At 50.6% G+C, this 12,510-nt stretch overlaps 2 protein-coding genes across 2 annotated transcripts; one reads left to right on the plus strand and one right to left on the minus strand.

The window, feature by feature from the left end:
* Positions 1-4,294: 4,294 nt before the first annotated feature.
* Positions 4,295-5,829, plus strand: M431DRAFT_289014 (hypothetical protein). The gene is made up of 2 exons (XM_024914079.1): positions 4,295-4,698; positions 4,901-5,829. The coding sequence occupies exons 1-2, from the start codon at positions 4,612-4,614 to the stop codon at positions 5,624-5,626; spliced, it is 813 nt and encodes a 270-aa protein (XP_024778545.1). The 5' UTR covers positions 4,295-4,611; the 3' UTR covers positions 5,627-5,829.
* A 656-nt stretch (positions 5,830-6,485) lies between these two features.
* Positions 6,486-10,170, minus strand: M431DRAFT_503827 (hypothetical protein). The gene is made up of 7 exons (XM_024918362.1): positions 9,955-10,170; positions 9,604-9,703; positions 9,204-9,543; positions 9,018-9,135; positions 8,402-8,955; positions 7,712-8,336; positions 6,486-7,592 (listed from the first exon to the last, which is right to left on the minus strand). The coding sequence occupies exons 1-7, from the start codon at positions 10,093-10,095 to the stop codon at positions 6,927-6,929; spliced, it is 2,544 nt and encodes an 847-aa protein (XP_024778546.1). The 5' UTR covers positions 10,096-10,170; the 3' UTR covers positions 6,486-6,926.
* Positions 10,171-12,510: the final 2,340 nt, after the last annotated feature.

Here is a 12,510-nt window from a genome sequence, read left to right on the forward strand (position 1 = left end):
CGGAGTCCACTCTGACGCCTCCCGGGCCGTGGGATCGATCCGACTGCTGAGCGAGGCGAAGAACGAGTGCCCAACGTACCAGGTGATTGAATTGTACTAATCGAAAACCGACATCTCTTACCACTCCGAGATTCTACACAATACAACTACAGCCACGTACTAGGCAAGCATACACAGACTGAGTTGAAAGTTACACAAAGGGGGCGCTCAACGTCGTTGTCTACCCACTTTATGCCGCGCATTGTGCTACGAGTGCTCCTCGCTGCCACATCACTCGCCGGTCACTTTTCGTACACAAGGAGGCCTGCTTCATTCAAAATGGGAGACGATTTATTCCTGTTTATCCAAACGGGGCATGCCTTTGAACGGGTGATTTCCCTCCCTCGCCCGAGGTTACCAAAGGCCGATCAAATCCATTTATCTTCATGGTGCTAAGAAGCAGCCCGGTGGCAGTAACTGATACTGTTACTAATACCATCTTCCCATGAAACTTCTTTCTGTCCTTTCATGGGTAAGTGTCTCACTTTGACACGAATCCCCCGTACGCGATAGGAGAAGGGTTGAGAAGTGGGGGAAGGGATGAGCAGACCGAATTTGTACGAAGCATAGTGAACCCTCCCGCTTTGAGCCTACGACCAAGTCGCTCACCCCCCAAAGCAATAAATCTCCAGAGACTAAGGGGTATTCCGATATCCGGGACACTAAAGGAACTTGTTCTTTCTTGGCAAAGCCAATAGGTCTGCGAGCTATCTAGGACCATTTAACAATATGTCTGGTGTTCTAGCGCTCTCCACCAGGATCAAAGCCGTGTTCATCTGCACAAGAGCGATGGTACTGTAGTGTGAGTCTCACATACGTTGACACATGAGAGCAGCGAGGAAGCGAGACGCAGTCTCAGCTACACCATGGGGCTATTGCGACTGCGGGAGATCTTGACTGCGTGTAACTCAGGCGGGTCTGTTGTCAACCCCGGCCAATGCTCCTCTGCCTTTCTCTCCCTCTCTCTACAAACGAGAGTGGCTCGGTTGAATCAGACGCAGTAGAGAGGATGTTATGCATGAATGCACCTTGATGTGTGAGAAGGGAGACGCCCTCGTGGTCGAAAACTGGCCATCAGCATGGCGGAGTCTATATCGGGACACGTGCGGAGGATACATGTGCATGTTGAGGTGTGTACTACATGCTCCCAACAATCAAGTTACATGTAACAAATCCTCTGCAACGTCTGCGCGATTGGTAGCCTGATGGGTTTCTAGGACCAGACCAGAACTTGCCTCATTCACGGACACTACGTGTACTCGGATCGACATGCGCTTTGAGCGTTGCCTCGCCCACCCTAAGCTTTTCTATCATTGGACTGATTTCACGGCGACTCGAAAACTTTGTGACCTAATCGCCACGTGTATCCAGCACTGAGGCTCTTACGCTTGCTGTAAGGCATCTGTGCTTGGGCTTCCATGCTGCCATCTGAGCAAGGTCGCCATTGGACGGAAACCTTCGTCGGTACGTGTCCGTATGGTTAAGGCCACCAAAGTGGGCCAGCAATCGCTTGATGCCTCAATGTTTGCCTGCCATGGTGATTTGCGGCTCTGGGGTATGACGGGATGCAGGCCTATCATGTCCCACATCACATGGCATCAAAGTGTTGAAGCGTTGTGTCGGCCACATCTCCCCCATGCATATACAGTCCGGTACGCCTCATGCGCGCATGTGAGTATGCAGGCCTTATTGGAATCACGCCACTAATTTTGGGTAGCAAAGGCACTCGTTATACTATCGGGAGCATCCGGTGGCCAGCATGTATAAGCGAAGGGCCTTCTCCGGCCTGAATGCAAGACTGCCCGATTCGGTCCAAAGCCGGAAGGAGGAATACGAAATCAACAGCTGCATCTGAAGGGCGAAATCACCACAGACCAAAGGGAATATTTGTGCCCGCCACAAGATAATAAGCACCTATACAACTACGATGTTGGCAAGACAGATTTGGCTGCTTATATCTCGACTGTACAGTATGCCATAAGCCAAACTCCCGCTGGTTATGCGATGAGCCCATTGCATGGCACTCCTAGCTGTTTGAATCTGAAAACTTGAAGGATTTAAAGCCTAGCAAACTTCTGGAATAGATGTCCGGCTGGTCGTTGATGCGAACCATGCAAGTGTCGTGCGGTCCCACAAAGCTGAGCCGAAATAGGGATGTCGAGAAGTCGGAGAAGGCTTGTGGGGAGAGCGGGACAAAGAAGCGTCCACGGCGAAAGATGCAAGGTTTCCCACGAGCATGCGATGACATGGGTGCGATGGCATGGCATTTAGCAAGGGATGGAATAGGATGCTGGGTAATGGGCTCGCTTGGGACAGCTGAGGTGTTGGGAATGATGCCATGTCTGGTTAGGATGCTGAATTCGCCGAGTTTAGTTTCGGGAGGTATTATGCGAAGAGTTTATAGCGGTACTCGTATTAGTTCGGTTTGATTCCCGGTGAACCAGCCGATGCTCTTAGACGTGCAGTTCCTGTTTTTGTCTGGGGGGTTGAGAGTTGATGTGGTTGCATCGTAACTACATGCAACTGCTGCATGGTCTACCGCTCCGATGGTGGGAGAGTTTGCGCATAATTTTAAGTTGAGGCTGCTAAAAACTGCACATGCACTTACTGTAACATCCAGTGTTCTCTGGAGTTGTAACCCATTGGACTCTAGTGATAAATACGAGTATCATTCTGTCATGTTTATTTCGATGGTGTTTTTGGGACAGGGCTTTATGGCGTTAATGTTTGGCTGAATAGCAGCCCGCAACTTTGCAAACACTATCTGGAGATGCTGCGATGTTTGCGATGTATCGTATTACATGGACTCTTTCATATTTATGATATTTCAATCAATATGTATGCATGTAAAGGCTCGCCACCAGCGCGATTACTTTCCGTCTTCATATCCGTGTTGTGTAGGTTAGCACCCGAGGAGAGGGCATCAGAGGCACTAAAAGTGACTACTAAGATAATCTGGATCAGTCGGTAATATTTGGGTCTCAAAACTCGAGGGATAGCTGGCTAATGCTACAAGGTTGGAGGTGAGGATAGAAAAACATGACAAAGGGAGAAGGCGTTATAATGTCTTTAGATGCGCATCTCTCAACTACATGATGATTGACCCCAACATAACACGTCCAGTTCTAGTTACTATTGACTGCAAGGGTATTCGATCCTGTTCGAAGAGCAAAGATCCATGTATGACAAGTCATCAATAACAATACCAGACACGTGACTCGCCAGGCAACAAAACTCTCGGCTTCCCTGGAACGAGCCCAATCCACCCACTCTGGAGATATCCGAGACACGACACTTTGACACTTCTGGAGGCGGGCGACAAACAAAACACGACGCCGCCCTTGCGTGCGACTTGGCCACAAGGGAAAGCCTCCCTTCTGCGTCGGCTTTGTCGCGTGCCACTTCGAAACGCCTGTTTCAATGGGCGCAGCAACGTACGAGTACGACTGACACCCAGGTTGAGCGTTTGTGCTGTGTGCGTGTTTGTCTGCCCATTAGCCGAGCCGGTGCCTTGTCGTCTGGTCTTAGTCAGGCTGCGCAGGAGATGATGGTGTATGACGGGTTCTAACTAAAGCTACAGCTAGTAATGATGCTAGTCCAATAAGTAAACAACATTGATCTCCAACAAGCAGAGTCTCGTTACCGCATCAGGATTGGCCTCTCCCCAGTTGGCATCCTAACGCGTGCCCTTTCTTCTTATTCTTCAATTTTTATTTCTTTTTTTTCCTCGTACTTCTCTTTCTTCCCGCATGCACCTCTAAATGGAGCAGGGGAGATTGGATTGGCTTTCCAGGTCACCTCGCTGCTGGCTAACCAAAACACGGACCCCAGTTGTCCAATGGATTGCCGCTAGAGGCGTTCGGGAGGCCCGCCTAGCTTCGACCTCGCTCAGGGCTCAACGGCGCTATAAATGGGCTGCAGGGCTACGCGGCGCCTGATTGGCCGCAGCCGTGCTAAGCGTCAGGGGCACGACGGGTCCGTGGCCCAATTCGAGCTGTAGGTAATTTCCCACAGGCGCAACCCCGCTCGGCTGGACCACTTAGGGGACTCCAAGGCCGCTGTCCTGCATGCTGTAGCGCCTCGAGTGCCCTGTGCCGCTCGCTGCCACAGCGGGACCCGCGCCAGGTAGAGCGAGGATTGACCTTCAACCTCCCCCCGTTTGGCTGCCAGTTGATCTTTCTCGTCCTGTTTCAACCATCGTCGCTGGCCAGAAACAAAAAAAACTTACATCTCTTGCCGGGAGAGAGAGGCGTCTCTACGTTCATTGTCCCTCTCTGCTGCCGTTACCTTCTTTTTTCTCTCTCTTCATCCGAAGACTCTCCTTTTGGATTGCACAGGCTTCATTCTTTTAGCCTTGCATCCGTCCGGTCCTTTCTCATTGCCTATAACGCGTTCTTCACCACTCCTTTTTTAACCAACAAAACGACGACTACGATATACATTCCTTTTTTTTTCTTCAGTCTCGCAGCTCAGCCGGCTCCAAGCGTTTGCTAGCAATCCTGCGGACAACCTGCCTACGGGGAAGGAAAAAATTATGTGAGTTGCACCTGTTTCGCAGAGACACACAATGGCATGGACACGGGGAATGGTGTGACGTTTGGGAAGAGGCTGGGGGATCTGCTGCGCCAACCCCTCCTTGGAACGTCGCGATGTTTGTCTGTGCGTCCGATCACAGCTGTGAAATGGCAGTGACGTCCGCATCGATGGTCATGAGAAACAGATGAAGAAAGAGAGAAAAAAAGAGATTCTGCTTGTCGTCATCTGCCGCTGTTTCCGCCTCTATATATCCCATCATTTGGCTGGACACACTCTGTAGTACAACATGTCTTGAAACAATATGCTGACCATGACGCCTCATTAGCTAACCATCCATTCATTCACTCTTGAACGCAACCAAAATACTTGGGACATTTTGCCCAATATGCCTTCACTCACTATGATGAGGCGATCCGTCGACGAGGCTCACTTCGATGTAGCCCGCTCGGTTTCTCAAATCGCCAACAAGATCCGTCCTGCAGGCCAGATCGGTCCCCTGAAAGTCTTCGCTCGAGGCGATGACTCTGACAGCGGCTCCGACACGGTCATCAACGCCTTGTTGATCGTGCTCGGCATTGCCTTCTTTATTCTCATCCTTGTGTCTATCCTGCTTGTGCTTCGCCGAGTTCGCCAGAAGCGACAGCTGCAGAACCCGGAGACCCAGGAGCCTATTCTACCCTCTTACAACGATGTCAAGAACCACCGAGGCCTCACCATTGAGACCACGCATAACGGTCGCTCCAGCGTTCTTTTCATCAGCCGTGATGGCCAGCCCATGCTGCGGACCCCCGGCTCACCACCTCACTCCCCCGACAATGTTCCCGAGATCCACATCACTTTCCCTGATGAGCAGGACGAGCAAGGTCGCCGGAAGAGTGGCCGAGTTGTCGTCGTTCGTGTTGGAGAAAATGCCACAGTCGGCCTTGAGCCCATGCATGACGAAGAGCTGCCCGCTTACGAAAAGGAAGCCAAGGGCCAGTTTTACTCCGTCGACATGGACAAGATCGGCGGCCTCAAGGAGAAGGACCACTCCTACTTCGACCACTACTGAAGTAGCTAATTGATAATTGTTCTTCGTCCACCGAATCTCCTACTACATCCCAGGCCATGCCTACCAAAGCAGAAAAAAAAATACACGACGACATAAAAAAATTTCACCTCCACTACGCTCTTACCTAGACTTAACGATCCTCTGTGTAACGACTTCCTTTGGATACCAAGTCTTGGACACTCAAAATTCTCGATACCATGTTTCTCTATTCGTTCTTCTTTTCATAATCTTCAATTCGGTATTCTCGAGTCCCGGTATCTTCTTCTCCGAGGAAGGTTATTTCATTTCTCTCCCTAGCGGATCTTATGACATATAGATAAGCACATGGCGCAACTACATGTGAGGGGTTACAGTTTATGCAGCGGTTACTTCAAGTTCTGTTTTTTTTATATCGTACACAGCTGCCATGATTGGGTCTACTATTCTGTCAATTCTCTCTCCCCTGTGGGGCTATTTTTTCAATGCTTCTCCTCCGCGTCAATACTACAATCTTCTGCCCTCATTAAGGGATTTGTGGAGGAAGGGCGGCACCAAGCTGGGATTGGCTTGGTATTGTTCTATTGGGCTGGTTGTCTTAGAAGCACATAAAAAGGGCGGGTTTTTAAGTAAGAAAGGGGGGAGGAGGAGGGAAGGTTTATGGAGCGGAGGAATAAAAAGGGGGGGAACTGGACACAAGACCTTAGTACATAGCGAGACTGGCCATCTTGATGAAAGAACTGAAGATATGGCTCTTTTGTGATATAGCTGTATAAGATATTACATAGTGTATAATCAAGAATTATGCCTTTAGGTTGACTTTGTCATCACGACCGTGCCTACTGAGTGAGTATATCACCTAGACTGATATCATATGGACAGATGCTTTCATCAGAATATATAGTATTCGCGAATATGAACGATTCCCCTTATATGCTCATAGAGAAATCTCTTCATGACAGCATTAATGTATATATCGCGCAGCATGTCAACACACCATCCTAAACAGGAGAGTCGATGCCGCTTCCCAAACCCTTCACCTTCTTCACCATATATCGGCCATTGCAGTACATACAACCGAGTTATGCACAACACACGCCAACTCTCATCAATACAAACTGCCACGCCATTGTCGAATCCAACGTGCAGTCTCGCACACATGTAACGATAGAAACCCCTAGCTATACACACAATGCCCCGTCTTCATTTTCCCAAAGGGGCATTATATAAAACCAAAAACGCCCTAAACACCGACGCTTTATCATATGATCAACATCTCAAAAACTCCTGAAGAATTCTCCCATTTTCCTCTTTCTTTCTTTTCTCAATTGAAGCTGTTTTGCTGCGGATACGGAGGCGCACTAGTATGGCTACCAGGGTACGGCGGCGGCACATATCCATTCATCATGATGCCCTGCTGCGTCGGGATGAAGTGCTGCGGCTGGGCGGGCGGGACGTCCTGCTGTCGAAACATGGCCTGGTTGGGGATGGCGTCGTCTATCCTTAGCATGGGCATGCCGCCCTGTCCGCTCAGGACCTCGGTCTGCATCATCTGGTAGTTGTTGGGCATCATGGCCAGCATGTCGGACGGCTGCATGCCGACCGCCGTCTCGGCGTCGTAGATGTCGCTGATGCCCAGGGATACGTTGCGCGCTTGAGCGAGGAACAGGGGGACGCCGGGCGGTCCGTGGTCACCGTCATAGCTCGATTCTGGGGTAGAATAAGGCATCATCAGCGGTGACGCACTCTTGGACGATGCTTGCTGGGTCGTTGATGGACCCATCCACCAGTCGGACACGGGCATATTCGCGGCTCGGCGCCTCTGTTCATCTTTCATGTCAGGGATGCTCATTCGCTCAATAAAAACATCCGATCCAAATAGAAATTTGTCCTTGGTTGGCTCTTGTCCGGTGTTAATGGCAGCGTTACCTCGATCGAGTATCCTCCCGTTCTTGTAAAACTCTTCCACCATTGCCTTGTTACAGTCGTGCTATCCGTCGTTTGTTAGAATGCCAGTTAAAGTAGTCGCAGAATGAAAGAGAAATAAAGATGAAAAGAAAAGGGGGAAAGAGAGAGAGAGAGAGAGAGAATATTCAGAATACAACATACAGCTTGCTTGGCCATGTCGAATATCTCGCCCCATGCCTCGGTTATCTCCATGATGGTGCCGATCAACGACTTGATCCGACCCTCGCTAGTCTCGGCGCCTCTCCACACCGGTGCTGTAGTATCCATCAGGTTTTCGTACAGGTTGTATTGCAGAGCGATGAGCAACACTCGAATGCACTGAGTGGACATGTGTGCAACTGAGTAATCGCCTACCAGTTTAGGAGTTCCGGGGTTTGGCATTCTGTCCGTCTCGATCTTAATGGCTTCCAAAAACCGGGCTAAACTCATGGCGTGGGCGACGGCCTGCTTTTGACACCGGGCAATAAAGTCTGGAGGGAGTTTTCGAAGGATTTCTATCGAGGACTGGTTTCGGGGACCCGGCAATGAGAATCGATAGAGGTCGATATGGCTCACAGCCATGTGCGTATGGAAGAAACAGTACCCTCTCCACTGGTCCGAGGCAGCATATCGAGACATGCTCTGGTCAGTGAGTCGTAGCTCGTCGTGTATGGAAACGTGAAACCCAGTTAGCTCGCTCTGCAATGCAGCAATATCCTTCATAACCTTTGATGGCTCCAGGGCTGCAATGGCTGTTCCAGAAGGCAATGCTAGCTTTTTTGTCGATCTGCAATCTGGTAAGTATTCTGACCTAGTTGTAGACGGCTCTTTCGGGAGAGAGGAGAGACTTACACTTGTATGCGATGCCGAAGATCGACAAGAAGAATTTGGATTCCGTGTAGGCCCAGAGCCGGTGAGCAGCGCGAAGGCCTGTCATGAAGCCTCTCCGCAACCACCGGCCGATTTTCCCTAAAAGCAGCTTCATTGCAGGGCAGCCTAATCTTCATATTCTCGGCTCGACAAGATATGTACTCTTCATATCCACCGGCTAATAGGCGGTCAAGGCTGAAAAGCTGCCAGGCAATGCGTCGAAGACATTCTTGTTGAATAAAGGTGGAGTGGCGTGATGTGACATCCCAGTTCAGCTGCAAGCCTATCATAAGTCTCGAGGCCACACCAAAGCATTGCCACACTTTTGCGTGCGAACCGTCGAGAATGTTGAAAAGAATATTTAGGGCGAACAAAAAGAGGGCGCTCTCAGAAAACTTGTAGATGTTGCGGTAAATATGCATTTCGACTTGCTGGCTGCATTTTCTTGCAAACTCCCGGCCAGCCAGGCCAGGATTTACGAAGAAACTGGTGACGGAGCACACGGCCGCTGCCTGAGCAGGAGGGAATCTGTTTTCCTAAGAACAACAATGTTAGGTGATTCTGGTGGTCACTTGGCATCCTATGGTGGCCCTCATACCTGAACATCTCGGTAGGTGACTTCGGGGTGTAAAAAGCCTAAGCTTGGCATCATGTACAAATAATCAAAATAGGCGTCCAAGTGGGTAAGAATAATATCTTTTCTGAGTAGCATGTTCCTGAATCATTTACCGTTAGTCGCTGCTTACAACTCTTCTTTACCGCAACAAGGGGGAGAAACGCGTACTCGGCCTGAAGATTCGATGTTTCGAGGATGTAAGATGGGACGCTGGTACTATTGCTGCTCGTGGGGCTGAGGGCAGTGTTTTCTTCCAGCTTGAGGGGTTGCAAAGTAGAAGGGGCTTGGTCCTCAGCCTTTGGACGGTTGAAACGAACATTGGTGAACCGCCTCCTGGTAGGAGTATATTCGCAGACTAGGTTGGCAGCTTCGCATCTTTTACACCTGGGCAGGTCTCCAGAGCACTTCGTTTTGTGCGTATGGCACTGACTGCACGCGCTCTGTGCTCTCTTCCTCAGCGTGCCTGCTTCTGTATGGCTGTGTGAAGGTGTTGTTCTAGAAACTCTTTCTGGATCTAGCTGTCAGAAACCCCCTAAAACCGAACTTGTTGCGAGCTTTGGTCATTTACCTTCTTCGGAAGCGCCAGGAGATGCAGCAAAGCTACAGGTGAGCTCCAGTCTTGAGCAGTTGCTGCAAGGTCCATTTCCAGGGTTTCCGGTACATTTGACCTGGAAAGGGGGGAAAGCCTCTGTGTTAGTCCTAGGAACGCAACAGAAGAGATAGAAGAACCGCAGCATCAGCAACACAGCAAATAGAACGACCGCTTGTGCGATAAAGAAACGTCTAGCTGTGCAGCATACAGAACAAAATACGTGTAAACATAATGAACAAACAGGATTCAGAGCCCAGCGCGGGACATATGCCTACCACGCTGCGCCTTGCGACGGTGATGCGAAAACAACAAAGAATCTTTGCCTACCTTCCGTAATCTGCAAGTGCGACAACAGTCACCGTTAGTTGTCGTAGTCCGTCGGCGCTTATTTGGAGGTGACAGAGATGCGGAAGAGCTGTGTGGTGGCGGCACAGAGCCTTCTGCGTCGTGCGGCTGAAGCGACTCCATCTACCCGTCTGAGGGATAGGAGTAGCATGAGATAGACGAAGGATGCGAAGATGAAGAGGCCACAGGCAATCAAGACGTGACCGGAGTTGAAAGACGAGGTTTCTCCCCGTGTCTCCCCCCCGAAGGACCCAGCTAGTCGGCGAATGGGCAGAGAGAAGCTGCAGATGGGGCTGGCTGAGGCTGGCCAGTGGATGGGTTCCTCGGCTCTCGCGCGAGGCCCGTGGAGCCAAGACAGGCCGCCACGGAGAATGGCGGGAGAAGAAAGAATGGGAATGCTACTCCAGACTTGGCAGCAAATCTCAAGCGGCTGAGAATCGTCGTCACGGTGCGACGAGGTGGCGCGCCACGCACTGAAGTGGGCTAATGATGGCGACGGACGAAGTCAACGTGAGCAAGGATGGCGGCCCTCAAGCCCGGGACTAATCAAGGCTCAATGCTATTGCTAGCAAATTAATCCGCATTGCGGCCGCTTCCTTTGGCTCTCGGGGGAGTCGTAGCGTCGCCCTGGCAAGTCGGCACTCGCTGCTACTTGGCACCAAGCAAGCCCTTAAACCCGGCCTGTTAGCCTGGTTTGATGATGACTTTTGGCACTTTCTTTCCCACCTTTCTTTTTTCCCAACAGGGCCCTCCCCAGAACGTCCAGAAACGCTCGATCTGTATGACCTAGCCGCCAGGGTCCAGACGGCGTGGTAGCGCGCCGGCGAGGGTTCTTGTGCGCTTGTGCTTGGTGGTGATAAGCTGCCGAGGGTTTGAGGCGTCTCTCGTCCAGTCGATCAGCGTTCCCAGGGATATCCTATCCTACCCTCTGAGGTAAGCAGAATGTGCGCGGAGGCAGCATCTTCGAGCCCTGCTTCTCCACGACCAGTCGTATTTGGGGGTTCTCGCGCGGAGGCCCTGGCACCACAACGGCGGTATTTAGGCGTTCAACGAGGCCAATCTGCGCGCAATCAACGCCGTCACTTGCCGACGATACGTAGAATCTCGTGCTCCCTCCCAAGAGCTCCTATCCAAGCCACCGAGATTCAGGCCGCCAGCCACGAGGATTAGAGTGTGGGTAGCTTTCCCTTCTCTTCCTGGACGTCATACAAAACGTCTACTAATCGGATGTATCGGAGGCGGGAATAATGTGGTATTTGGCCTCTCCACTTCTCCTTTTTTTTCTTTTCCCTTTTGCAAAGTTCTTTTCTTCTCTAGTATTTTCCCAGCATCTTAGCTCTTGTATGTCAGCAATTTGCGATTCCTATTTTCCCTTGCGCTTGGTTAGCTTGACTCGCGGGACCCGTAAATAGTTCGGTTCGCGACCTCGGCATAAGCCCTATGACGATGGATTGATTGACCTACAACGAAGCTTGTCTGTTTCCATGTCAAAGGGCCGGCGATGCATCTTGTTGTTGACCCAATGGCGACTCAGTGCATTGATCATGAAATCAGTAGAGGCGGAACCTTTGAACGCCTGTTTACTGTAGGAGGAGGTACTTGCTCAGGCGTCTGTTCCATTATACGAGTACGATGCAGTACAACGCGACACCCACGTCGTCTGTAGCTGCGACTTACCTAGTACATCTTATCTCCCCGTGCTTACCTGTCGCGCGTTTGTAAGATCTCATTGGCTACGAAAGACACAGCACAAGTACTGTACGGCCCTGTTCTGGTAACCGCGAGGTAGAATGTTCCTATGTATAGCACCTCTTGTGCCGTTGCAAGGTACTTGAGGGGCATCTCAAGGCACTTGTACTTTTGCCCTAGCGCGGAAGGTGACTAGAATGCAGCTGCCTGTAATGATTATCGGCGTCGGCCACATTTGGCAAGGGGCATATTTTCGAGAATGGATCTCTTCTCTTCTTTGCACTGTTTGTTGGGATCTTGTCGAGATCAACAACTGGGGTTCAAGATTCTCGAACAGACCTCGTTTTTGTCAGCATGCAATCTAATATTCCGTATTCCGTGAAGCTTGTATTTACTCAGTACGGAGTACCCTGGGCCGTATGACACATCAAGACGCCAAAACTGGACTTGCGACAATGGGGGGGAACAAGGTGGTTCACGCGAGTGCCGCGCCCCTTTCGCGACAATCTTCTTTCTCCCTGAGAAATACTAATAAGGACCAAGGTATGGCAATGCTACTTGTACCAGCACGCGTCTCCCTGCCGTCAAGAGACTGTCACTTGCACCCCAAGCATGAGCTTCATCTGTTTGAGTTCTCCCGGTGCCCCTGGGGCTCTCGTTAGAACAAATGTCAAATAAGAGACAAATGACTGTTTCATTCATGATTCATTCTCGTATTGCTCCAGAAAATTAGATAGGAAGTAAAATACATTAATGCCAAGGTCTCCAGACAGCCAACGGATGTAACATGATGACTACATCCTGTCATATCTCAACAACACACGAGCCAGCCGCTTGCGGTAGAGGCGT

The sequence above is a fragment of the Trichoderma harzianum genome (genome assembly GCF_003025095.1).
Source record: "Trichoderma harzianum CBS 226.95 unplaced genomic scaffold M431scaffold_2, whole genome shotgun sequence".
Lineage (NCBI taxonomy): Eukaryota > Fungi > Ascomycota > Sordariomycetes > Hypocreales > Hypocreaceae > Trichoderma > Trichoderma harzianum.

Coding starts and splice junctions, on each gene's coding strand:
- M431DRAFT_289014 (XM_024914079.1), top strand. CDS start 4,612: ATGGACACGGGGAATGGTGTGACGTTTGGGAAGAGGCTGGGGGATCTG. Junction 4,699..4,900: donor GAACGTCGCGATGTTTGTCT/GTGCGTCCGATC, acceptor ACGCCTCATTAG/CTAACCATCCATTCATTCAC.
- M431DRAFT_503827 (XM_024918362.1), bottom strand. CDS start 10,095: ATGGAGTCGCTTCAGCCGCACGACGCAGAAGGCTCTGTGCCGCCACCA. Junction 9,704..9,954: donor GCACTTGCAGATTACGGAAG/GTAGGCAAAGAT, acceptor CCCCCTTTCCAG/GTCAAATGTACCGGAAACCC. Junction 8,337..8,401: donor CTTCGGCATCGCATACAAGT/GTAAGTCTCTCC, acceptor ACCAGATTGCAG/ATCGACAAAAAAGCTAGCAT.